We start from the raw sequence: 25,879 nt of genomic DNA, 5'->3' as shown, positions 1-25,879 counted from the left end.
AATTATACAAAGAGAAATGCCATAGTCAAAATATACATGACACCTATTGTATTAGAGGGTTGGGGGATTTTTTTCCTCCTTTTTTTCTTAGCCCAGGCAGGTGATTGAGATGCTACATGCTCCAGCTTTTGTCACTAAATGTGTGTGACTGTGTATCTGTGTTTGTATTAAAAATATATCAGTCTTGTGATGTTCTTAAAAAAGAAAGAAATGGAAGGCGGCAGGGGAGGGAACGGGTAATAGTGAAAAGGTTTTTTTGACTGTGTCACAGTCTTTTGTGGCTTCAGAAATACACATGGTTCAATTCCAGCACTGACGGCAGCTTGAAGCTTTGAGTTTAAATTTTTAACATTTTTTGGATTAAGTAGTAAAAAAGAAAAAAAAAAAATTGCGTGCTCCCCCAGAACCAAAAAGCAACGAGCAAACAGAAAAAAAAGAAAAAAACCCCACAAATTCCTGAACCAGACTTCTGCAATTCTCAACCAGTAAAAATAAGGAAACATCTCCTTACAGTGGTGGGGTGCTTGGCAGAAAAGGAGATGACCCCCTATGGGAGAGGTGGCCTTTGGAGATGGTTGAAACTTCCTAATTTCATTGAATAGGGTCAGTGCCTGGGTTTATCGTGTTTTATTTCAACACTTGCCGTTGTTGCTTTCTTTTGTACCATTTTTGGACGGGTTTTGTCTCTTTGTTTTTCCGCTCTGCGATGGTTTTGCCCTCCTTGGCAGGCAGCTGCCCGACCGTGTGGGCAGTGGCAGCCCCCGGCAGGAGCCGGTGAAACCGCTTCCAGGACTGTGTCCGGTGAGGTAGCGGAGGAGGGTCCCTCCCCCGGCAGCACCGTCCCTCCTAGAACCCCTTGATGTAGCAATAGGCCTCCAGGGTGGCAAAGAGGATGTAGAGCAGCCAGAGGCTGACGAAGAGCAGCGTGGTGGCCACTTTGCAGCCGCGGGGGCCGCCCAGCTCCCCGCCGAGGTGGGGCCGCCGGCGGTACAGGAGCACGCTGATGCAGATGAAGGCGAAGATGGTGAAGAGGGTGACGGAGAAGGCCAGGGTGCCTGCTGACACCTGGAACTCCTGGCCCTGCGACGCCCAGTAGATGGCTGCCACCGACCACGCCAGCCCGATGCCCAGGAAGACGTTGACAGCGTTGCTGCCGGTGACGTTGGTGATGGAGGCGTCAGCGTACATGTCCTGGATGGCTGCGGCTTTGCTGGCGAACGTGTCTGGAGTTCAGGGAGGAGGAAAGGAGGAGGAGAAATCACTGGGGGCCCAACAGGAGAAACAGACAATGCTTCATGTCTGGGGGACAAGGGAGGCTTGGGTGTGGTACCAACCAGGTTAGGACACAGACCAAGAGGTGCCCAATCCCCTCTAGGCTCAGAGATCACAGGGTGCAGACCTTGCCTGGGGACAGGGCTCTGAGGTTACCCTTCCCAGCCTGAACCCCATCCCATGGCAGAGCTTCTCCCCTGAATCAGGAGCATCTTCAGAGGACTCACCTCCCCCCCATCCCCTCCCCTCCCCACGGGCTCCCCACCTGGTACAGAAGTGCCGAAGGCGACGAAGACGACGGCGGTGACCGAGTCCTTGAGGCCGATGGTGCAGCCGAAGTGGGAGGCGAGGTCGCCGATGACGGCCGTGAGCATGCTGATGATGAGGATGGAGACCACGAAGCAGGCCCAGCCGTTGCAGTACTCGGTGGGGGGCACACAGGCAAACAGCACCTTCCAGAAGACTGTCAGGAAGTGCATCACGTAGTCGAAGCAGGACGGCAGGCGCTCCTCACCAGACTCATCCTCGTCCTCATCGCCTGCTGCAAACAACACGGAGGGAGAGGTCCAGCGTTCATTTCACTCCTGCTTGTCTCCTCCACCCCAAGGCTCCAGGGACTCTGCTCTACTGGGACGAGGTGGTGTGCTGCTGGCCATGACACTGAATTCGAGGCACACCAGGCCCTTCAGGGATGGGTGAGGCTTTGCAAAAAGAATGTCTCCCAGCCACCCCAGAGCCCTGAGGGATGGGGAGTGATGTAGTGAAGTGTTGTACCCACAGAGGGGCAGCCCTGTCCCCATCCATAGGCAGTCACATGGGAGGTGGTCAGCCTGTGGAGATCACTGTAGAGTGGCATGAAGAAATTGCACAGGCAAGTGATGTTAACAGCCAAAACTAGTGGAAAGTAATAGAATTGGGAAACTGGAGAGATCTTTTGATCCTCCTGCTCCAGAGCACAGGCTAGGCCATCCACTGCCTCCTCTACCTCCCCTTTGGGGCAGATGCCAAACCAACCATCAAGGAAAGGTTCAGAAAGATGCCCAATTGCCATTAATGGCATAGATGTGCCTAAAATACCTTCCCCACAGATGTCTGGCTCTGAAAGCAGTGAGCTCTTTGATCAGGCAACAGCTGGCAAGTATCTGGGCCTTTTACTTCACCAGCTGCTGCCTCATGAGGCAACATCTTCATGGGGTAACCCTCCCTACTCCCAGGAACTCTACTGGCTATGACAGGACATCTCCCAGTAGGAGCTAACTGCACTGGCCAGGATCCCAGCCAGGATGGGATTTTGCTGCCTGTACACTGCTCATCAGATCACTGAAGCAGAAGGAGCACTGCCAGCTGACACAGCCTCTGAAAACTGGCCTTCTGCAGGGCTCTGCACCACAAGATGGATCCCCTGGGCTCCCCACTAATGTACCTGCAAAAGCCCACTATATTTGGAGCAGAGGAGCTCTTTGGACTGGCTTTGCTGATGGGTCACCACAGCTGAGCATCACTAACCAGGGAGATGCTGTCATTCCAGGCTGCATGAATCCTGTGGATGAGCCTATGAATTTTCTGATGTCCTCACCTGCGCTCACAGTAATGGCCTCCATGAACTGGTCCCTCCAGGAATGTGTCCCTACAACCAAAGCCAGGTTTGTCTTCCTAATCAGCTTGTCCACGGTGCTCTGTTGTGGGAATAAAGATGCACAGCAATTAAACCAGCTGCTAGTGGCAAGGATGATCTTGCCCTGTGGTCTCACAGACCCTTTCCAAACTGTTGAAGTGTCACAAGCACTCTCCTATCAGCTAGATTAGGCTATGACTAGGGTTGAGCACATCTTCTCCCTCGACTGGCTGATCCAAACCTTACCAGAGCTAGTTTGTTTGCCACACCTCAATCCTGATAAGGTTCCTTCTTCCCTCAACCCTGCCTCAGCAGAGACAGCTTTGCTTCTGCATCCTCCTGCCCTCTGACTTCTTCTGCTTCCATCAGGGCTTTCCTGCCTTTCTCCCTCCACCCCCCCAACCAGCAGCTGCTATTTTTGACATTTCTTGTAGGCTTTGTCCACCCTTTACTGCATCACACATTTATTTCTTCTCTAACAGCCTTTTCCCTGCACATGCTGGCCCCTCAGTCCTGCTCTTCAAGGCAGTGCCACATGGCTTTCCCCTCCTGGAGCACCCCTAGGACACTGACTGACCTTGAACTCATAGGACTCCTCAATGATGACTTCCAGCTTGGGGTGCTCGCCAAGTATTGGTTTGCCCATCTCTGCAATCCTCTTGGCTTCCTCCTCTTCCACTGTCATCTTCCTCTCAGCCACCTCTGTGAAAGCAAGGCCAACACCAAGCTGTGGGCAGCAGCCCTGGATCTCCAGGGCACCAGGGGGCTTGATGCAGCTTCTGCAGCCCCCTCACAGCATGCTAAATTCACACAGCAGGTTGGGGACAGTGGGGTGTTGGAACACAGGAAAAAAGGAACAAGATTTCTGAATATCAGTCACCAAGAACATAGGCAACATGTTTTTAATTTATTAACAAAAAAAACCCTTGGATGTTTCTTCAGTCTGCTTTGGTGCTCTTGGTTGTCACACACTCTCCCATCACCTCTGCAGTTTTGGGAAGACTGAGGTACCAAATCATTCTGTCATTTGGCAGAAGTGCCTTTTAAGACACTTCTAACACCCTGATTTGAATGAACAAGGGACAGAGCCTATTTTTCCCCTTTGGGTAGAAAATCACAGTTGGTTCCTTGTGCCACTCAGTGCTTGATCTAACACTCAGACACACACAGTCACAACCACATGTAAACCGCACATGAATTGGAAAAATGAACAAGAAGTAAGTTATTAAACAAGTAGTTCCTTCCTTTCATAATACTGTAAGGGTGCTAAGGCACTGGAACAGGTTTTTCAGAGAAGATATGAATGCTCTGTCCCTGGAAGTTCAAGACCAGGTTAGATGTGGTGTTTGAGCAACCTAGGGAAAGGTGTCCCATGGGAGTGGGGTTGAAATCAGATGATCTTTAAGATTCCTTCCAATAATTCTGTATTTCTGTATTTAGTAATAATAATAATTCTGTAATTCTGTATTTAGTTTCCCCTGAAGGAAACTGAACCAGGACCCCAGGTCAGCAGCATGCTGAGATAGCCTGTCAGGCTCATGACAGATGACCCAGCCAGCCCAGCAAGGTGCCTCAGGAAGGCTCTGGTTCCCCAGATGGGAAGAAGCATCCCAGCCAGGAGGAAGGGTGCCCTGGCAGTGTCCCAGGCCTGGCACAGGTTTCCTCCTCCACCCTCATGCCCAAGTGCAGGCACATCTGATGGGCTCCCTGTACAACTGACATCTCAAGAAAGGGGCTGGTTTCCCTGGCTTTCCTGTGCCTGAGCAGCCAGGGAGTACAAGCTGCAGTACAGGGCCCAGCTCAGCCCGGGAGTGGGACCTGGGGCTCTTCAGAACCTGGGAGGGCACATCACAAAGGCAGAGGTTCTTGTTCTGGCTAAGCAGTGGGTCAGATGTTACCTGAGGTTTCCTGCAGAGGTTACAAATGCCCAGGTAGTGCCTCAGATGTGATTAATCCAATGTGGACTCCAGAAGATCTCATACTTCACAATAAAACTCACATAGAAATTATGCAGTGCCAGTGAAATCTATTTATAAACTCTGACTTCTCTCTTCATCTGCCTGGCTAGATTAACTGCAAAGACTGTAAGCCTTGAAAGACCTTCAGAGTTTATAAAACATAACTCCTGTGGCAGGTGACCTTATTATAACCCATCACAGAAACAGAAAAGTTGTATCCATCATTTGAAATCAATGATGTACATCAAAACCATCACTGCCTAGCTTCAATACAGTGTTATCTGGATTTAGGAACCCCCATAAGTTTAGAAAAAAATCATAGAGACAGAGGAGCACAGCACCTGGAGAAGAAGGGCAATGCAGGATGCTGGGGGATGCAGGGGGCACATTTTTTCACTGAAAGGGTATTTAAGCATTGGAATGGGCTGCTCAGCAAGGTGGTGGAGTCACCATCCCTAAAAGAGATCAAGAAACAACTGGATAGCACTTAGTGCTATGGTTGAGTTGACATATGTTTGGTCAAAGGTCAGACTCAATGATCTTGGAGGTCTTTTCCAACCTTAATGATTCTATGATTCCATGATTCTATGAAATTGTTCTGCTTTACACTACACTTGGAGGCATGAACTGATGATTAACAAGAGCAAGATTCAAAGTACTTACATTCAGTGGAAGAAGGAATCAGATATGATGTACCTCTGTTTTTCTAAGACACAGAATGAGGAAGTCCAGTCTCTTCCTCCAGTTGGGAGTGTGTGAAGATAACAAGCTGTGTCCATCAATGAAAATGCAGGTGCTCACACATCAGTTGCCATAGCACCTAGGACATGACTTTGCTTCTGTCTGAGCTCCCATAACCTGAAGGTCGGGGTGAAGGCACCCTCAGCTCTGCAAAGCCTAGCTTGGCAGATGAGCTGAGCACATGCTGACACGTGCTGACAATACAGAACTGAGCAACAGCACTACAGCCATCCCAGCAGGGCTGCAAAGCCCTGACTTGGTGACACTGTGACTCTCTACAGCCTTCCCTGGAATAACTACATTTGAAAAGCTGTGGTCACAGTTGGCAGCACAGTCCCTTAGGCTCCTGCACTCTGGCTGCAGCTGCAAAGTGCAGAAAGCACATGTCTGGAATCTGAGGAGATGCTCTGAAAATAGGGAATATCAGGCAGAATTTCCTCACTTAACAACTCCAGAAGAAATGATGCAATGAAACCTTAGTCCCCAGTTTAACTGATTTGACAAAAGCCTTTGGCATGTCAAGAGAACACAGAGCCTCACACAAATGTTGTGCCTCTAGGCGAGGCTGGACTGCAGGCAGGTCTGCAGGCACATGCAGTGCAGCAAGCCTGATCTCCACAGCAAGTGTATCCAACACAGCTTTATCCCAGAACCTGGTGTCCTGCTTTTTCTAGTTTATGCACTTGTACCAGGCAGGACAGTGCAAGATGTGAGTCCCTCCCAGAGGAGGAGGATGTCCTGCATCTCTTCTCAGTGTGTGCCACGTCCAGGGCTGGTGGGCAGGCTGCATGGGAATGCCTGTGCTCACAGGACCTGGCACCTTGGAGCACGTGGCTCTGTCATCCCTGCAAGTCACCTGTGGATCACCTACTGATTCAACAAGCAAGACTATCACTAGCCAGGCAGCTCTTAGGGCAAATCAAGCAACACAACCATGTCCAAGAGTGTTTGTCAGCCTAGGGGCTGGATGTTAGCATGAGCATGGGACCAGACACCCCACAAAGTGAAGGTGGTGAGAGTCCTGCTACTCCAGAAGGCACCTTGCCAGCAGACTAAGTGCCACCAGAGGCACCTTCAAGCCCTAGGTAAGCCATTTGGAGTGAAGAGACAAGCTGACCAGCATGGAGACCTTCAGCCTACTGACAGCACATCCACAGAGACATGAATAATGGAGGCCCTGATGTCACCTCCTGTGCCACGTGTACGTGAACTGGGGCGCAGACAGAAGAACACAGGCAACCACAGAGGCACGTCAGGGACATCCTGTGGGGACAGATGATTGAACATGACTGCCACGCTAAGTCTTTCAATGTCAGCTGCAAGCAAACCACAGGAGAACAGCCACAGGGAGCATGTCCAAATGGGTACCTCACAGAAATGTTAATAGTGGAAGCTTTTGGATAAGGGAGAAAGGAGGTAATTCCTTAATGTCTCATTAAAATACAGTCACATTTGTGAACGTGCAACAGGAAAGCAAAGCACAGAAACATAACAAATTTCAAAGGTGCATCTGAAAACATTTAAGCTGCCATTGTATTTTCACTGAGGCTCCACCCTAATGTAGGAGAAAAACACATGACTCTCATGTCAGTACTGTGCTGGATCTTGTTCAATGCACTCATGCAAGTGACCCACAGGTGCTAAATACCAGGCTGCTGACTGTCCCCTGCAATTAAGGCAGTGGCAGGAAGGACAAATTTAGAAGCCCAGCCCAAAACTATACTTGCCATATAGTTAAGGCAGGGAGCAAAGCACCTTCAAATAACAATATGAAGCACATACATGATTCTACCAATTCTGCCCACTACTACTGTTTAGGACACATGAGAATCTTGTGACAGGAATCAGAACCTCTGCAAAACACCAGATCCCAACACAAGCCTGCTCCAGGCCTTTTGGTCTGCCTGTTCTATGGGATGCTGAGGGCTGAGTTGAGCCTATGTGTACTGACCCAACAGCTGAGAAAGAATAAACAACCCAGTGAGGATGGGGGTTTGTGTGTTGGGAGACAGATTTTAATCTGGAAGGTCAGGTCTGTCAAGGTGAATGCTGCCAAGCTGCAGCTTAATTATTAACTAGCCTGATTTCTGTTTGTATCTGCATCAGTACCTACTTTTCAATGCGGATTGCACCCTGGACTCCCTGCTGTCAACTCCAATTAAGCCTGATAAGGTCTGGCAGTGCCTATTGGCAGTGCCTTCTGGGCTGCCTCCACCTTCTCCCTGGGAAGGGGAAGGTGGCTAAAGAGGGGTCCCCTGGACCCTGTCTGCTCTGGCACCTAGGTATGTGCTACCACTGAGCGTTAGGAACCTCTCTGGGCTGCAGGAGCACACACAGGCTGGGGAGGCCAGGCAATCTGGGGCTGCTGTGCTAGTTTCTGCACCAAGAGACCTTGCTCCTGATGCCAGGGAGCCCATGAGTTAGAGAGAATGTGCTACAAGCAGGTGACACAGTGGGTCTGGTAAAATCAAAGGCTGGGTGGGAGGAATGAGGAAGAAGTAGGCTTTGGCTTGGGCTGTAGCAACAGCCACAGCTGATACCAGTAGGTACTAGACTGTGCAGGAAGCAAGGAGAGGTTCTCAGATAAACCACTTCATGCTCTCATTCTGCTCTGTTCAGACCCTTAAAGCCATGACAGGCAAGGGGGCTGAGCAGCTCCTGGTTATGGTCCTGCCACTGCTGTGCTCTGCAGCCCTGGGCATGTCCCTGCCACACTCACTGCTCAGTTTTCACCTCAAGGCTGTCTCAGGCTGTCTCTCTCAACTTACATCTGCAGGGCCATCCCAGGACTTGAGCTGCAGTGATCTGCAAAGCACTTTCAGACAGGCCATTTCTTGGGCTCAAAATACTGTAAGTATATCCCCTCCTCCTTGTATTTCTTCCAGGGAATAGGGAGCACTGAGCAGTGTTCCCACATCTTACATTGCTTGCCCACTCAACTTCCTTCAGACTTTGGGGGGATCAAACAGAAACTGGATATTGCCTGTGGCATCCTGGACACATTATAAATTAAAGTTAGATAAAGTCAATTTCTATGGTGTAATCTGGCCACAGCATGTTTTGAGCTGAAGCAGGCAATGGGAAGGCCCTGTAACACCATCAGAGAAGTAGATACTCATCACCTAGGCAATGCTGCAGACTACCAAACAACCATGGACCAGTTTGTATTCTTTGACAGTTGCTAAATAAATTGGACTAAAACCTGCAGTGTATTCATGGAACATTGCTATGAAGGCCATTTCATACTCCTCGAGCTATCCTGTCTCCATCCATTTCTGGAGTGGGTATTTATCTGTATGAAGGTCTCCCCTCAGGGGGACTATGCTGCTAGGAAGAAATTAGAACAACAATTAAAATGGGATTTTTTGTTGTTGTGGCTTAATAAGATATAATCCTGGCTAAACAAAGTAAATAGTGAGCATGAATAAGTTCCTCTCTCCAGAGCACTGTCAAGCTGTCAGTCACAAGTGGGGAAGACTTCTGGCTAAAAGACACTCTGGCTTTGGAGATTAGCATATGGATATGCCCTTTACGGAAGCACATGCCCACATACAAGCACTGGCAGCCTAGGATGCCTTCTAAAATGTAAGGAATCTGCTTACTTAGCCCTGAAAGCTATTTCTGAGACATGATACATCCCATGTACATGCCCCAGCATTCCTTAATGCTAACTGGGAAATGCTACACATTTGTAAGAGGGAGGCTAAGGACAGGACTGGGAACTGAGCATTATTCCACTCCTGGCTCTGCCTTGAGATTGCTGCGGACATGACCATCCCCAATTGGCCAGGCATCTCTGCTCCTCAGTCTTTCCCACTGCAAAGTGGACATGGAAGTTTTAATGCATAAATAAAGAAACATATTTAGAAATATTTTCTTTGAACTGGATGAATATATATAAATTATGATCTAGAAGTATCTACCATTTAGGTAATTCCATAGCCCTTTAAAGATCTAGATCACTTGAGTCCAGGAATTTTCAAGCAAAGGCTGTGCTCAAGCTTTCAGTGACTTCTGCAAAGGCTAGAAAGACCTTGAGAGCAGCCCTTCCACTGCTGGCAAAGGCAGGGACAACTGGAGTACCTTTGCACTTTAGTATCAAGTATTTTCCTATATAAACAATATACAGAGAGGTCATTGCCAGTGTAAAAACAGAAGTCCCAGGAACACGTCCCCAGGAATGGGATGCTGCTGAGGAAGAGCTGTGCAAGCTGCTCCAGGAGGCAAGGGACAAGGCACAGGACAGATCCCACTGAAACGTTCAATAATGCAGTTTTTAACCAAGATTCCTGTGCGCCTGTGTAACCTAAATCTAACATGACATGGACTAAACGAGGACGTCGCTTCTCTCCCCGCTGATTAGCTGTGATTGCTGCAGAGTGACACTCCAGCATGTGCCTGCTTGCCACCCTGCTGCTGGATTGAAGCACCTGTGGGGGCCAAGCACCACGAGCCCAACACCCTTCACATGCACAGAGGGCACCCTGAGGCAGCTCAGCACGGGGGGCACCCCAGGGACCCTCACCAGACTGAGAGGAGGCTCTCCCTCATCAACCCAAAAGTAACTTTTCATAGCTGATGACCAAGTTCTCCAATAACAGCTGCCAAAAGCAATCAGCCTGGATCAAAACAGAGGGAGGAACGTTATGTTATTTTAAAGAGAAATTATTTGGTTCCAGGGGTTCTGATCAAATTAGGCAGCTACTGAATTAAAGCAATGAAATTACTGGGAAGGAGGCTGAACTCAACTTATTTCCAGTCTTCCCACATCTGAAGAGGTAACAAAGGAAACCATCCAAATCATTCCAAGGAGTTTTCCATAAATGCCCTAAGCTGGTATTTGGGGAACTGGGGATTTCTGCCTGCCACTAGCAATTTTCTAATTAGTCCAATAGCCCACGGGCTCAGGACATCCCCTGTGCAGCAGATTTGGCATCCTCTGAAAAGGGGCCGGACTGAAGCCTGCGTGGCAGATGCTGCTCCTTTCATTTGCAGCACAGCTCAGGCATTGTGAATGCTTCAGTTTTCAGCTCTGCTCACAAACCTGTGGGATTTCCAGCTCCTCCCTGCACCCTGCATGCCCACCCTTATCTTTCAAGAAATGCTTCTTTAGTGGAAATTCAACAGTAATCACATCTGGAATCAAAGGAATAACAACAAAACACTAGATGTACATTGCACCACAGTGGGATAAAGACAGACTAGTGTAATGGGAATTTCAGGCAAGGAAGAGGGGCTCTGTATCACATAAAATCCTGACACAGGGACAGGAGATACAGAGTGCAGAGCCAGAGCTGAGGGTGAGCAGGGAAATGGTGCTGATCATATTCTGGTGGTACTACTCTGGTGCTGGGCACACCCTGGGGACCCCCCAAGATGGCAGCTGGAGAGTACACAGGTGAAGGCACTGAGGGTGTGACCCTCTGTGGGAAGGGGACACCTGCACAACCTTGAACCCTTGCCCACCCCTAGCAACAGTCCCACACTGCAGAAATGCCACCTCCTTGCAGAAATCCCCATCTTCCCCAGTGCATCAGCACAACCCAAGCACCAGAGCTGCCTAAAGAAAGGCTTAAGCCACAGCTTCAAACCAGGCATAGCTGCATGTGATGCTTTGCAACTCTGTCTGGATCATTTCCTCCAAACTGCAAGGAAAAATCTGGAATATGGGAAATGCTCTTAGATGACAATCAATCACAGCTGTTTTCTTAATTGTACTGCTCTTAACTAGTTCATGCTAGACACAAACACCATGAGATGGGGTTGTCTACAACACAACAAACACAAACAGGGTGGGGTCTGACCAAAAGGGACAAAAAGGGAGATAGAGCAGCCAGAGGAAAGGAGAAAAAGCACTTACCTTGTGTGAGCAGTAGGGCTGTGGTGAGAGAAGAACATAAGAGAGACAGAGAGAGAAAAGAAAAAGAGGGACAAAGTTAATACCCAAAGTGAAAAAGCTGTTTAGCAGATGAAGGCTGTCAGTGAGCATGGACATGGTGCAAGGCAGCGTGCGAGCTCACCAGGGCTGCGTGTGGGGCACAGGCTGGGGAGCAGACACCACAGCAGCAAGATGGAGAGGAGGCTGGGGTGCTGCAGCCAGCACCACGGCACTGGCTCCCCAAAGTCACCCCTTCCCCCCAACAGAGGCAAAGGGATGGGATGCTGCTGGGGAGGTGGCAAGGAGGGAAAGGGAAAGGGAGGAAGGAGGGCAGTTACACTTGCCACTGGGGCCTGACACAACCCAAACTGACCCAAAGGCCTGGGAGGTGCCCCCACTTAAACCAGGTGTGTGTGGTTGTGGTGGGGATTGGCACAACTGAGGAGCCCCAATAAACCTGTAGGTATTGAGAAGAGAAGGTGATGGGCATCTCATTGAGGAGAGCAGCATCAGAGGGAAGCATTGATAAAACAGTTGGTCTCCAGTGTCAAAAGGGGCATCATCCCTCAGGATGATGCTTTGGCTCACCTACACCTATCCCATATCCCACAGGTACCACTTTCAGAGGGTGAGGGGGCCTAGAGGAGCATAGGCACCTATAGAGCATCACTGTTTGAGTCCTCCTGCATCTCATTGCTCCAATTTGCTAGTCTGCCTGCATGGACACAGCCCATGCAACATCACCACAGTGGGAAGCAACTGCCTGTCAGGAAATGTGACTGCATGGTCCTCTGAGATTCAAGAGGAAAAAAGGGTGAAAGTCCTTGCAAGGGATGACCTTGCCCTGGCTTTCCATACAGAAACAGCCCAGCCCCCTTGGGCAGTGACCCCCTGACCCTCTCCTGTCTAGATTTCCCCACTCCCCAGAGCTGTAACAAAGAAACATCTCGCTGGTCCCCTCTTAAGTCTAACCCACAGACAGCCACAGCTTACATCCAGGTACCAAACCAGCTACAGCAGAATCCGTACAGCCAAAAACTCAAACACTCTTTGAGGGGGGCCAAGCACCAAGTCTGTGCCTTAGCTTTTACTTCCACTTGTCTTTCAAACAGCAAACCAATCCCTAAAGACTTGGTTGCATGCGATGACAGTATTGTAATTATTAACACTTATTATCATGCACTTTTAGTCTCAGAAGCTTAAAACTCTGTACAGAGTCAGTATTAACAGCCCCATTTGACAGATGGTGAAGCAAGCAAAAAGAAGCTAAAGGGAACATTTTGCAAACTCAGAAGTGGGCTGGAGTCCAAAAGTGCTAATTTTCCCAGACTTGCCGGTTTGGGCCTCTGAAAAGCAGGCACTTTTATATAGATGCACCCAATTGTATCTGTGCCATTTGAAAGTGATTTCCTAAGCAATTTATCAAAGGTTGCACAGCACATCTATGGCAGAGCCAGGGAAACTAATCCTGAGTCCTGACACACAGTCACTTCCTTGCTCTGTTGAGCAGCAATCATGGGCACGACTTTCCCAACAGGCTGCAGAGAGACACTGACCCAGTCAGGATCTTCATCTACTGATCCATCTCCCCAGCTGGAAGAACTGTGGGCAGTCCAAGAGATGTCCCTTGCCCATGCAGGCAGGTAGAGGCACAGTGAAAGGTGAAATGAAGAGGCTCCTTGCTGAGCATCCCTTCTGTTTCAGGGTCAATTCTTTCTGAGAGCTAAAAACTTTGGGGAAGCCACTCACGATACATTCTGCATTAAGTACAGTCCCACTGAGCCACAAGATGCAATGGGATGTTTTCTCAGCCTGCACCACCTCCTGTCATCCACACACCTCTCCTTGAAGTCTCCAGCAGGCTCACTGGTACCCCTGATAGCATGAATCCAGGGTTTCCTTGTAGCTCTGTCCTGCTGCAGTTCATACTGTCCTGTGACCTCCTTACTGTTCCACGGTCTTCTGGTTCTCCAGACAATGTGCAGAAATTTAATTTGCCTTTTGAAATTACAAGCATTATTACAATAGGTCAATTTGGTGTTAAAATGTAATATAATGAAATATTACTGGGACTCTAAGCTACTGTGGCTATTTAAAAAACCGTTGGTTCCTCATGTTTTTTAAAACTGTTATTATACTGCTCTGGGAATTGAGTTTATTTTTTCCCCCATTTGCTTGTGAGCCTGAAAAAGAACAATTTTTCTCCCTTTCACTTATGATATGATACATGAATATTTGAAGAAGCCTATAAAGCTATGAATGAAACATCAAGAATACAGCGTGCAGAAAGCCAAGGGATTATTTTATCTTTATATTTCTGATTGAATGCTGTGCATGCAAGCAAGAAAATGATTTCACGGACTAAAGCTTTCTTCCTGCACACACATCTGCTAATGTGCCCTTAGCCCTGACCTGTAATGTTTCCTGACAGCCCATCTGGGAATGCTGTACCTGTACCAGCTTCACTGATGGCCTCTGTGCTGTTCCCTTCCCACAAGCCTCCCTCCACTCTCCCCAGCCTGGGCTGCATCCCTCCAGTCCTCCCCAGGGCTCCTCTCCCTCTCCTGCACTGCTGCTCTGCACATCACGCTCCTTATGGGGCCAAGCCAGGCCACCTCACTGCTCTTGGCATCTCAGGTAGTCTCAGAGGCTTAACATGTGTACTCTTACAGGGAACTGCTAAAATTAGCTCAGCAGCCAAATCCAAAATAGCAGTCCCAAGTATCCCTCACCTAACCCTTGCATGGTGTGACTGTGGACAAACACATGTGCCAGCAGATAAGGTGGGGCTGTGCTGCTGACTCACCCAGGAGGACCCAAAGCCTTTAGCTCTGGATCCCTGTTCCTCCTTCACTCGGGTTTCTCTGCCCTCAAGGATTGGTTTTCTCTAGGTGAAGTCAAAATTGCATGCATGAACTCTGCTTCCCTTGTCACCCCTGAAAAATGGACAATTTAGACCTAAATTTTAAAAAGCTGCTAAAAATCTGTTTACTAATAAGCCATTTAATCTAATGGCTTTTAATTTAATTTCAAAGCATGTTTTTGGTATACTTTTAGGTCAAATTCTGTTGTGACGTGGTGTTGATTACAGATCAGGAATTTCTGCATTAACTCCAAAAAGCTTAAAGCAAGAGGAATCAGGCTTGGGATTGATGCAGACCAGCAATCCAGCAATCCAGTGTTTACAGCAACCTGATCTGCTGAATGTGTGTCTCAGCCTTCTTCTAAACAGTCAAATACTCTTCTCTGCTGTTTATCTCATGAGAGATTTGACTACACTGCATGCTTTATTCTGGACTCACTCTTCATTAACATAAATCTTTTCTAATCAGTTTCCCTAAAGACTCAGAGAAGCCACTGTGTAGATAAGAAGATCCTTGTTAAAGGCCTGGGATTTAGAGAGTGAGTTGAAATGAGGGAGGGGAGGATGAATTTTGAGGACACTCTCAGTCACACAGCAGGGCAGTCACAGGATGCCAAAGGCAAAGGGAACACACTGCCTCCAGCCCTGCACACTCAGAGGTGACCAAAAAGTGACCATGTGAAACACAGGCTCACTTCCCCAAAGAGATAATGATCCTCCACTTTCCAGATGTAACTGTCCACAGGCTCTGCCTCCAGATATGCTCACTGAGGTGAGTAAACTGTTTCCCTAATAGATTGTGAAGAGATGCAAGCATGGGGGGTTTTGTTAGGGTAAACAAGGCAGAGATTTTGCAGCATTGGCCTGAATGCTATTATTGAAGTCAATAGCAAAGCTCTTGCAGACTCCAAGAAACTTCTCTCCACCAAGAGAATGAGCAGCATTCAGGCTCATCACAGAGCTGTGAGCAAATTATTAAACCCTACGGGAATGAGGTAACAGCAATCTAACATTTTTTTTGCTATTCTCATCAGGTGATCAAGTGGATGAAGAAGAAATTTCTTACCATCCTTCACTTCAGAAAACTGCAGCACAAGTATCAATACAGCTTAATCTTAAACAGGTATGGATCTTTGTACCAAGCCAAATAATTTCATCAATATTTTGATACAGATAACTTGATGGATCAATCCAAGCTGGGAATCCTTCCTTCTTTGCAGTTTAATCCTTCCTCTGTGACTCCCAGCCACATCCTCCATCTGGGCACAAAGCTTTTCCATCAGAGGTGCTGACACTTGATTAGAAAGTGCTGTGCTATGAGATTTGTTTGCACCAGTTGACTCTGTACTGGGATGAGAAGACTTCAAACAAAATCCTCCCAAGCCAGGGCATGCCAAACAGCTGTTAGCAGTGTTTTCCAGCCTCTGTACTCCCATTTCCTGCAAAGTCATATCTTGTGAGAGACATGCTTTCTGATGTAAAACTTCACATGAAGGTTGTCAGTCCCTTTTTCGAAACACAGCCCTCAAGAGTCAGCCTTCAAGCATCAGCCCTGAGATTGAATCTTCCACCACTGTGCCATGAGCTAAATTCTCACAAGCTGATTCCCAGTAACCCTCATGTAACATATTTTTCCAAATGCCATTTACACCATTATCTGCAATCAAGGGAAATCTTCCCAAGTAGCCACACTTGCCATTCAGGCTGTATCAACAGCAAGATTAGCCACAATTTAAGCAGAAGAGCAACTTCATCCATGGAACTCAAAGCAAGTTTTTCTCCTGTAATCCAGGCTGTGGAAAACATGCGAAAGCTGATGTGTGAACAAAGTATTACTTCAAAAATCTGCATTCTGAGCTGTGAGCTGACACAATAGTAGAGTTGCTATGAGAGCAATGGTCAAACCAACTGATAGCATCTCCTCATAAAGGAAGAGATCCATTTCCCTGCAGGAACTCTTTATGACAAAAGGATGTCCAGAAATGTGGTTCAGGGTGCAGGGAATTTTCAAGTCCTGCAGCACTCAGTAAACAGGGATTCAGTTTACAAGACTTTGCATATGGAGGAAAGGTGAAGGATTTGGAGATTCATTTCTTAAAAATAGAGAGGATAAAAAAAATTAGGAAACCTGGGAAATGGCCAGGAAGATAAGGAAAAGCAACATTTACCATCCTGGCCAAGCAAAGAACATGAGTCCCTCCTTGATTTCTTTTTTACTCATCCTCACATATATAACAATCTTGCAGCAAGCACCATCTTTGCCAGTGCTCTGCTTGATATGCCACTACTGAGTCAGTACTGGTCGTCGTCACAGCCCAGGCTGGCAAGATACCAATCTCAGATCTGTTCTCTTCTCTTTGAATTATTGGAGCACATCAACAAAAAGAGCAGCTATAGTAAAGCTACTTGATGTGTTTTGTTTGGATGATCAGAAGGACTGAAAAACTCCAGCTGCAGGAAGTGATTGGTGAAAAAGAACAGATAACCTGTGAGACAAAGTAGATGTAGCATTTATGTAGCAGGAGTAAATGGTCAGCTTTCTTTACAGCAAGGGATAACTGAGTGTCCAAGGCTCAAAGCAGCATGACTGATGAACTAAAGTAACTGGGGATGAACAGTGAGGAGCAGCATCTGCAGATGGCACAAAATATTCCAGTTCAAAGGCTGTATCAGTGGCTGTTCTGCATTCTGCAAGCCCTGGTCAACCTGAAGACTGCCATTTGTGTTTGGACCACCACAGGAACACTTCAGACTAGAGATGATTTTTTCTCCAGTAAGGTGCTAGCAGGTGCAGAGAGCAAGAGCAATAAGATGAATTTCATGCTGAGTTCTGGCCTTCACAGAGACCCTCCTGGAGACCCCTGTGGCCCACAGCTCTGATCAGGGCAAAGGAGATGCTCCCTTGACTGGAGGTGACTGCTTTGTACTGGTAAGTGTACAGGACAGCACAGACAGTAATGCAAATCAACCATGGGGTAGCAAGCCCTGCTCCCACATGCCATCCTCCTCCAATGTCTGTCAGGAACCACTGCCATTGAAGCCTGCAGCAGTGTGGATACCCTCAGGGACAGCACACGAGGTCTGAATAGCACCAGGCTCCACACCAAGTTCTGCATCCCAAAATAAACCACTCAAACTCTGCCCCAGGCTGGTTTGAAAAGCACATAGTACTTCTCCCTGTCATCTGCCATCACTTCAGGGAACACTTCACCCCTGATTTCATCACTGCCACCCAGTTTGTATCCCTGAGGTAAGCCAGGAGCTGCCCTCTGCATGGAGGGGTCCTGGGCAGGGTGCAGACCCTGAGCACAAAGCTATGGGAGTGCAGGCTCAGCTGCTGTCTCTGCCTGACCCAAACATGACTGCCATTCATCTGAGGTGCCCAATGCCACCCTGCTTCCAGAGGAGCCAGGAGAGCTTCTAAAGAGCTGAGACCATCAATACTCCTACAGCTCCTTAGGCACAGGCCCAGTGTGACACAGGTAAGTGAGGAGTAACAACAAAACAGGGACACACTGTCAAGAAAACCACACCTTCTGCAGCACTGGAAACATGAGCAGCCAAAACCCAGAGAGACTCTATATCAAAAGCTAATGGGCCTGGGCCCCAAGGAGAGGCAGGAGCTGTGCTCTGCCCTTCCATGTGAGTCACACAGGGGTGCATCCATCACCACCCCAAAACCCAGCACAACCCCAGGAGTGTGGGGGGTTGTCCGTGCGGGCACAGGGCAGTGGCAGCCCTGCACTGGTGCTGATCCCTGCCCGCAGCCTCACGGTGCCCGGCGCGGGGGCCGTGCACGGCCCGGCTGCTCCTGTGCCGGCCGCTCATGCGTGAGCTCTGCTGGCCACAGCAGCTGCTCTGCCTCGCTCACAGGCTCTCCATGGGAAAGAGCTCCTTGCTCTTCATGCCAGGCACAAGGCAGCCTCGCCGAGATGCCGCAGAGCGCAGCGCTACCCAGCCGGGGATCTTTCCAGATGCCCTGGATTTAGTGTAGCGACTGTGCCACCTTGTGCCAGCAACACTTACAAGTGCATTTTGATCTCCTGCCTCTTAGATTTTAAAAGCGTGGTGCTCTCTGTCTGACTTGTCTCTAATGAGGCCGACCAGGGCCCTGCATCTCCTCCCTGGCACGGTCCTTTACTTCCTCCAGGCAGCAGAGGGTCTGTCCAAGGGTGTGCCCTCACCTCCTGGCCTGCAGCCTCCGTGCTGCAGATCAATTCACCTCTGCCTGCTGCAAATCAGACAATCGCACTGACTAGAGCTGATATAGATGAAAATAACAGATCTATGATACAGCAAAATGGCTCTGTGGTCCTAGTAATAATGAGGACATTTTACCACTTCAGGAGCCATTTGGATTTTTTCAAACACTTGTTCTTATTCAGCCAAGTGCAACGCGACCCGTGCAGGAAAAAGAAATGTGGGACTTCATAAAAACAGCCCATTTCTGACTCTATATTCTGATTCTGCTAATTGTTTAGAAAAGGATGCAGGATTCCCAGAGAACAGACAGCTGAGAAAAAATTTGCTGTGTTGCTCCAAGCTGCCAAGTGCATAAGCAGGAGAAAGCCAGGGGCCTGTGATTTTCCTCCTGGACCTGCTGAGATAGAGGTGGGAGACCCATGGATGGCAAGGGACACATGGAGAGGAGATCCCAGTGTGGTTCTAGGATTGAAGACTTTGATCCAGGACCAAACATTTGGCCTTCACAATGCCCAAGAAGAAATCTGAGCCTACTGTGGATATAGTGAACAGATACCTACATAGAAACTGTGGCATTATATCTTATTTTATATGATGGAAAAAAGTAGTAAAAAAATTAGTGGCTACAAGCTGAGGCCAGACAGCTTCTATCTACAAGCAATGCTCACACCTTTATCCTGGAGGGCAACTGATTGCTGGTACATATCCCATGGGATATGGCAAGGTTGATCACTGCTTCTGCTCAAGGGCAGCTGGACTTCAATGAAAACTGAGGGCTTGTGCTTGACAAAGCGAAACCTGATATCCCTCACTGCCTGTGGGCTGCAGGAGGCAGTCTGACAGTATTAAAATATGGGTTTACATTTTACAAGTCCATGGATGCTTTATGATACTGAAGTGCTAACATAGCCTGTGTCTGTCCTGAACATCCTATGGAGCAGTCTATGGGAGCTCAGATGGGCCATAGGGCAGCTGCTGTGCTGGTGAGGTAAGAAATAGAAGACATTTCAGCAAAGAAAAGCTGTGCTGTGCAATGCCTGGGCAGTGGCCAGGTATCTCATCACCGACAGCAGCACCTGAGAGCAAAAATAAGCCTGTGGGGACACACATCTACCTCTACTCTGTAACAGGCACCCAGAAAGTGGATTTGAATTCCCTTTTATAAAGTGCCTCTGTTTAAATCTTGGCCCTCCCAGGCCACCCCAAAGCCAGTGAAGACAGTGGCAAGATTCAGTGAGAAAGGGGTCAAACACATACAGGACAAGGACAAAGATAGATGTAGGCAAGACACAACCATAAGTCTGGGTTTATTCTAGTTACAATCTCCTGCTGGGAGATCCTGGGTCTCACTGCTGATGAAGTAGGGCCTCAGTAGAACTTCACACCCTCTGCATTACAGACTGTGATGTCTGTGACACATTAAAGGGGTTTTTCAAATGGAAGACATGAAGAACCATTTAAAAAAAAAAAAGCAAGCCAAGTTACTTCTCTCTTATCCTACGGACTTTTTGCTGCACTTTATAGGGACCCAAGAGCACCAAAGCAGTGCCACTGGAAGCAACAACAGAGGGAAGGACAGGGGGAATAGAGGAGGAGCTGAAGGGGACAGCCATGCATTACACCCTTCTCTTGCCTTTCATATTCCTCAAGGTCCTGGCAAAGAAGCAGGAGCAGGGAGAACAGCAAAGGTGTGCTCAGAACAAAAAACAGATCAAGACAAGGAAGTCCAATCAAAATAACACAGCCTCTGAGACTCAAGCATTGCACAAAAGGAGAATCAGAAGTAAGCTAGGATCTTAAAGGCAGAGATGACACTGAAACAGGGTAAGAGCAAGAATACAGGAGGGCAAAGAGTGGAAGTCGAACCCTCTACAGGAGGAGGAGAAAAGGAGGAAGGGTAAGGAGGAGAAAGAAGGTTATATTTTCTGGATTTGGGGTTTGGATACTTGATTCTGATTTTTTTTTCTTTTTTTTTCTTTTTTTTTTTTTTTTTTTTATAAAGGATCTCACACCTGATATTCCACGTTCCATCCATTGCGGTTCACCAAGGGCAATGAAGAAATTCTCCTGCCTTTCGTATTCCTCCTCATCTACTATCTTAACCCTTATGGTCTTCCTGTAGGGACAACAAGAGAGACAACCGTGTACAGCGGGTCGGCTGGCGGCGGCGGCGGCGGCTCCTGGCAGCGCCCTTCCCGTGGGGCGGCGAGCGCAGCTGTGCCCCGGCAGACACGGCATCCTGCAGGGCTCCTTGGCAGCGGGGAGGCAGGCACAGGGCTGGCAGGGCAGGGCAGGGCAGCGAGGGGCAGGGAGGGAGGGAGGGGGAGGAGGGCCTTGCTGATGGTTAGTGGAAGGCGACTTCTGCAGCGCATTGGGTTTTTTTCAGTGTCAGATGGTAATGGAAAGGGTGTCCGCTGCCTGAAACGCACCAGGGACCACCACCCTGAGCTACCCACTGTGTTTTAGCTGGAAGATCAACTTCTTCTTGCCATTAATAATACCCTCACGATTAACAGTAAATCTGCAAGGACTCTGGGCTGGGAACCTGAGGAGAAGAGAGAGACGCATTCCCCAGTGGGGTGAGGTAGGTCTCTGCCAGTGTTGAGGAGAGTGATGGTTCTAAATTCCATTTTTAAAATGGCAAATCTTATTGCTTTTCCTCCTTGATGGTATCTACCTCATCCTCCCGACCTGTTCCTCAAATGAGGATGCAGTCCTCCCAGGGGATGGACAGCTTGGCTGGGACGTCACAGAGGACACAATGGACAATGTCTCCAAGGCTCAAAAGGAAATGCCCTGGGCACTGGAGCAAGTCTAGCCTCTTCCCCCTGAGGCCAGCTCATCTGGCTCCCTCCTGTAGCCCTGCAAAGCACACAGCTGCTGTGAGCCTCCAGGCAAACCAAAGCAGGCACTAGCTCTTCCTTGCCCTCAGCTCCTGCTCCCAGAGTTGCTCTGTGACAACCAGACATGGGGTTGCACAGACTTTGCCCACTGCTTCTCAGAAATGACAGAGCTGCATGTCTGCCAGGCCTCAATTCCTGTGTTTTTCTAACATGGGTTTGACTGGAACAACCCATAGGAACATGATTGGCCAATGATCTCCTGAGATGCTGGATGCCTTTCTAGACAGCATCTTCCCACTGACACTACAAAATTTGCTTGGGCCCTCCAGTGGGGGTGGCAGAAGGTTCCTCTCAAGTCACCACAGACATATGGACAAGCAGGACTGCTCTCCATCCTTCTCTCTCTTCCCCCCTCACCACTTTGCCTCTCAGCAGCCCCAGCCCCACTCCCCATGCCACCCCACGGGTACCATGTGACACAGTGTGCGCGCACAGCAGTGTTTAGGGCAGAGCAGTTGGAGACAGAGAGACATCAGAGGAAGAGAAGAGGAGGAAGGAGATGGAAGAGAGGAGGAAAGAACGTTAATGTTAGTCTGCAGGGCCAGTACTACACCTTTCTGTAAACTCATATCCACCATGCGGGGGCTCATCAGCTCAATGAAGAAATTCTTGGTTTTTTCATACTCCTCATCATCAATTACCTTGATGTGAACTGTTTTGCTGTGGACGGAAAAATAATAAGGGTCATAAAGGGGAGAGGGGAACAGAGAAGCAAAAGTCAAGGAAGGATGGAGTTAAATGGGTACATTAGAGAGTCAAAGTTTTCTCACTCACTGAACAAACTCAATATGGCTCTGAGGAAGGCTAAAGCCTCCCTTCCACAACTGGCCAATTTTCTGTTTAACCCAAAGGCAGAATGGCAGGCCAAACTACAAAGTGAAGTGAGACAAAAACAATCCCCCAGCAAACTGGCTCAGGGCTCAGCCTGTGGGCAGTGAGGTCTGATGGCCAGCAGAGAAGCAGGCTTTCCTCACCCTGTTACCCCTGTTCACACACACACAGGTACAACAGCAGCCACACAAGCACACACACCCTGCTGGCACCATGCTGCTGCCTCAGCTTCACTGGCCTGCTCTGAGAAGTGCTGGCTGCTGGAGCAGCTGGGCAGCACATCCTATATCTTTCCTTTAGCAAATTTCTTACAAGTTCTTGTACCCTTTTGTAGGAAAAGAAGACCTCACTGTGCCATGGTTTCCTTCACAGCAAATACATGCCTTGTGCAGAGGTTACTCTCCCACAACTTTCACACTCAAAGAGAACAAAAACAAAAACAAAAAAAAAAAAAAAAAAAAAAAACCAAAACAAAAAAAGGACTCTGCCAACCCACTGCCTCCTTTCAGTCAGGCTGCACTGACTGTTGCAAGCTCAAAATGACCCCTGCACTACCCTCATTCTCCCAGTGTCTGCAAAGGTTCATGCAGTTCCATCCTTTGCTCATGACTGAATAGATTGTTGCTTTGCTTCCAAGCTGGTAAAACCTTCTTAAATACAACATTGTCTGCATGGGTAACTCCTATGAATGGGTATCTGCTTTCCATCTTGGGGCTTCTGAACTTCAAGATGACCCCAAACCCAAGCTGGAATTGCATTTTTTAAACCAGAAATCAGTTCCACATAGAAAGTGTTTCCCTTACCTCAAAGCAAGTGCTGCAAGGGCAACCAGGCAAGTTGCCCCTCCTGCCAGTGAAAGGTCCCCTGCTTCCCACAGCTCTGTACCCACACATGGCCCTGCAGCAAGAACCTCCCCTTTCTTTCTGCCCATCCTCAGCTGTCAGATCAGGCCCAGGTGCATGTTGTGCACAATCAGTCTTGACTGGCTATGGGAAGGAAGAGAAAAGCAGGACTGGCAATCATAATCACTGGCAATCTGGAAAGATAGACCCAAATTCAAATCTTTATGTGCCTCAGCCTGTAGCCTTTGGCATTAAATATACCCTGTATATTTGGTCTCACAGTGCTTCAGAGAACAAGCAGTCCAAGCCCTACACCCTGGAGATGCTGTGATCCCCACCCTGGGATGCTGCCATGGCCAGCAGCCTCAGGAAAAATCACCATTTCAGCACAGAACAGGAGAATCATCACTGCAGCTTGCATTCCTACTGATATCATTAATGACCACAAAATTATTTGATCATCCTACAATTTGACCCTCAAGTCAAAATTGCTCCTACACTCCAGCTGTGGAAATCCTGTTCCTTGTGCTGACTCTGGTCTTGATCTTGGTCCAAACCCCTCTTTTTCAAATGATGGCACAGGGGTAGGAGTAGAGTTTGGACAACATCTGCCTATCCATCAATGCAGGAAAACGCAAGAAAAATCACCTCCAATTCTTCTTTCTGAGCTAAATCAGCTTTATTTTTGCCAGTGCTTGCTCTACCCATACCCTGCATCAATGCCAGCAAGCCTCCTTTCCCTTCTCTAGACGCCTTCAATCTCTGCTAATCCAGCCTGAAAGATTTTAAAAGGTGTATCGCTGGTGTAAATATTGCTGCTCTGCTAAGACTTCATCATGACCAACTTTTGTTGCATTTTTTTGGAGATGTTGAATTTGGCTTTTGAACCAGATGCTATCTGGGCTCCTGATACTTTACAAAGCTTGTTCAATTTGCTGAGTTAAACCTACAGCTGATTCATAGCTCTGATCTTTTCCTTGCTCATTACTACAAAACAGAAAGTGGGATTTTCAAAAGCAGCCAGTGCTTCCTGGCTTTTAAAAATCCTTTTCATAAGAACCACTGCTTATGGTTTTCCATTCTAGCAGCTTCAAAATACTCGGCATTGCTGCAAAAATTTGGAAAAAACATCACAGACCCTGTTTCCTTGGGGTCAGCTTACATACTGCAACAAAGCTATTCCAAGGCTTTGTACAGTTAATATTATGCATGCAAACCATTTGAGTTTGCTTTCATACAACCAACCTTCCTTCCTTCCTTCCTTCCTGGTGCTCTACATGCCCTACCAAGTAGTTCCACAGAGCTGAGACTTCCTTAGAGTAGTCTTTTTTTTTTTTTTTATGTAAAAAAAAAAACAGTTCAAAAAAGAGAAAGAAGAGTTGCTGGAGATCCCTAGAGGCTAGCATGGCAAAGTGCTGGTTTTGCAAAAGCAGGTCCCCTCAAGTCAGGAACACAAACCTTCTGGGCTCCTAGACCAACCCAGCTCTGCTGCAAACTGGACCATTACCACACATTCAAGCATCAGGTGGCTTTTCCAAAAAAGGTCTGAATTTGGTGACCAATCCAGTAACTTCCTGGTTTCCTCCTTTGCTACAAGCTTTTAAGGAGAAAAGAACCTTTTACCCAGCTCTGAAACAACAGGTGAAGGACAGATGAAAGCATCAGGCCAAAGCCCCAGGTGTCCTGCATGGACACAGGCTGGGCTTTGCACCCCCTCTCCCCACCTGACTGAATCCCAAAGCAGGTGGTGAGTGCCCAGCAGGTCCTCCAGCCCAATAAAACCTTGGGGACACAGCAGGACCCCAGAGGTGACGCTTGGGGACCCAGTGGGGTGGGATGGGGGTGGTGGGAGCCAAACTGCAGCCACTGCCAGCTCTTGCTGCAGGGTCAGTGTGCTGCCAGACCTCCCTGTGCAAGGAGGAAAGCAGCAGGGCAGAGGCTGGCAAGGACTGTGACACGGGGAGGCAGGCGAGGGCTCACTGACCCAGTGCCACACAATGGGGAGCAGTCAGCCTTCCCCTGGGATTTCGTGGCAGAGGGAAGAGCAGCATCCCTGCTCCCAGGCCGCTCTGCAGCTGTACAGATGTGGGCACAGCGCTGGGTTTGCTCCCTCGAGGGGAAGTGCCCTTCTCTAGGCTGGCTGCTGCCGTGGCTGTCACCACAGAAAGGTCAGTGCTGATGCAGGGGGGTTGTGGGGGCCCATCAGGACACCCCTCCTGATCCACTGTGGCTGTGAGGGCTGCCCTTTCCCCCGCTCTGCAGCTTCCCTACCTCTGTGAGCATTTCGCTCACCGCCAGCCTAGGAAAGCAACCATAAATACAGCTGCGTCCTGAGCTGTCAGAAATTGTCTGGAGGCCAAAACACAGATTGCTCCCACACAATCTCATCTCTCACCCACAGCCACACCGAGAGCTGCCTCCTCGGAAGGCATGAGGAGTGGGGGAGATGGATGGAGAGAAGGGCTGGAGTGTAACACTGCCCCGGGAAGACATCACGTTAATGTGAGAGATGTGACAGAAGGACACCGAGAGGCAGAGCGCGTGTGGGAGCGGGAGGCCTGGGAACATTCTGCTGCAAGAACATCATGACAGCTTCTCGAAATTAATGGAGGCAGAGGCGGGCACGAGAGGGGCTGGCTGTGCAGCAGCCCTGATGGGCATGCTCACCACGACTGGGAGCAAGGGATCTGAAGCCTACCTTGCTCAGCCCAGCAGCTTTTGCTCCCCAGCCTCCGGCCACTTTGCATGGGGAAAGGAGGACACTTTTCAGCCT

At 48.7% G+C, this 25,879-nt stretch overlaps 1 protein-coding gene across 14 annotated transcripts in view; it reads right to left on the bottom strand.

Annotated features, from left to right (window-relative positions):
* Positions 1-611: 611 nt before the first annotated feature.
* SLC8A3 (solute carrier family 8 member A3) overlaps positions 612-25,879 on the bottom strand; it is a 129,829-nt gene continuing 104,561 nt past the window's right edge. For 4 of the 14 annotated variants that reach the window (XM_079309839.1, XM_079309832.1, XM_079309838.1 and 1 more), the window contains 5 exons: positions 21,987-22,093; positions 3,465-3,589; positions 2,849-2,948; positions 1,538-1,813; positions 612-1,223 (listed from right to left, as the gene is read on the bottom strand). In XM_079309839.1, the coding sequence (XP_079165965.1) occupies positions 847-1,223; positions 1,538-1,813; positions 2,849-2,948; positions 3,465-3,589; positions 21,987-22,093 (985 nt within the window). In that variant the 3' untranslated portion in view covers positions 612-846. Of the gene's footprint in view, positions 1,224-1,537; positions 1,814-2,848; positions 2,949-3,464; positions 3,615-4,607; positions 4,628-11,446; positions 11,461-20,542; positions 20,647-21,986; positions 22,094-25,879 lie in introns of those variants that run through there. The other 10 variants (XM_079309841.1, XM_079309840.1, XM_079309834.1 and 7 more) reach the window with 8 other exon arrangements.

Source organism: Erithacus rubecula (assembly GCF_903797595.1).
Source record: "Erithacus rubecula genome assembly, chromosome: 6".
In the NCBI taxonomy this organism is placed as follows: domain Eukaryota; kingdom Metazoa; phylum Chordata; class Aves; order Passeriformes; family Muscicapidae; genus Erithacus; species Erithacus rubecula.
Note: the sequence above shows the minus strand (reverse complement) of the source record. Positions and strands in the feature narration are given on the sequence as shown.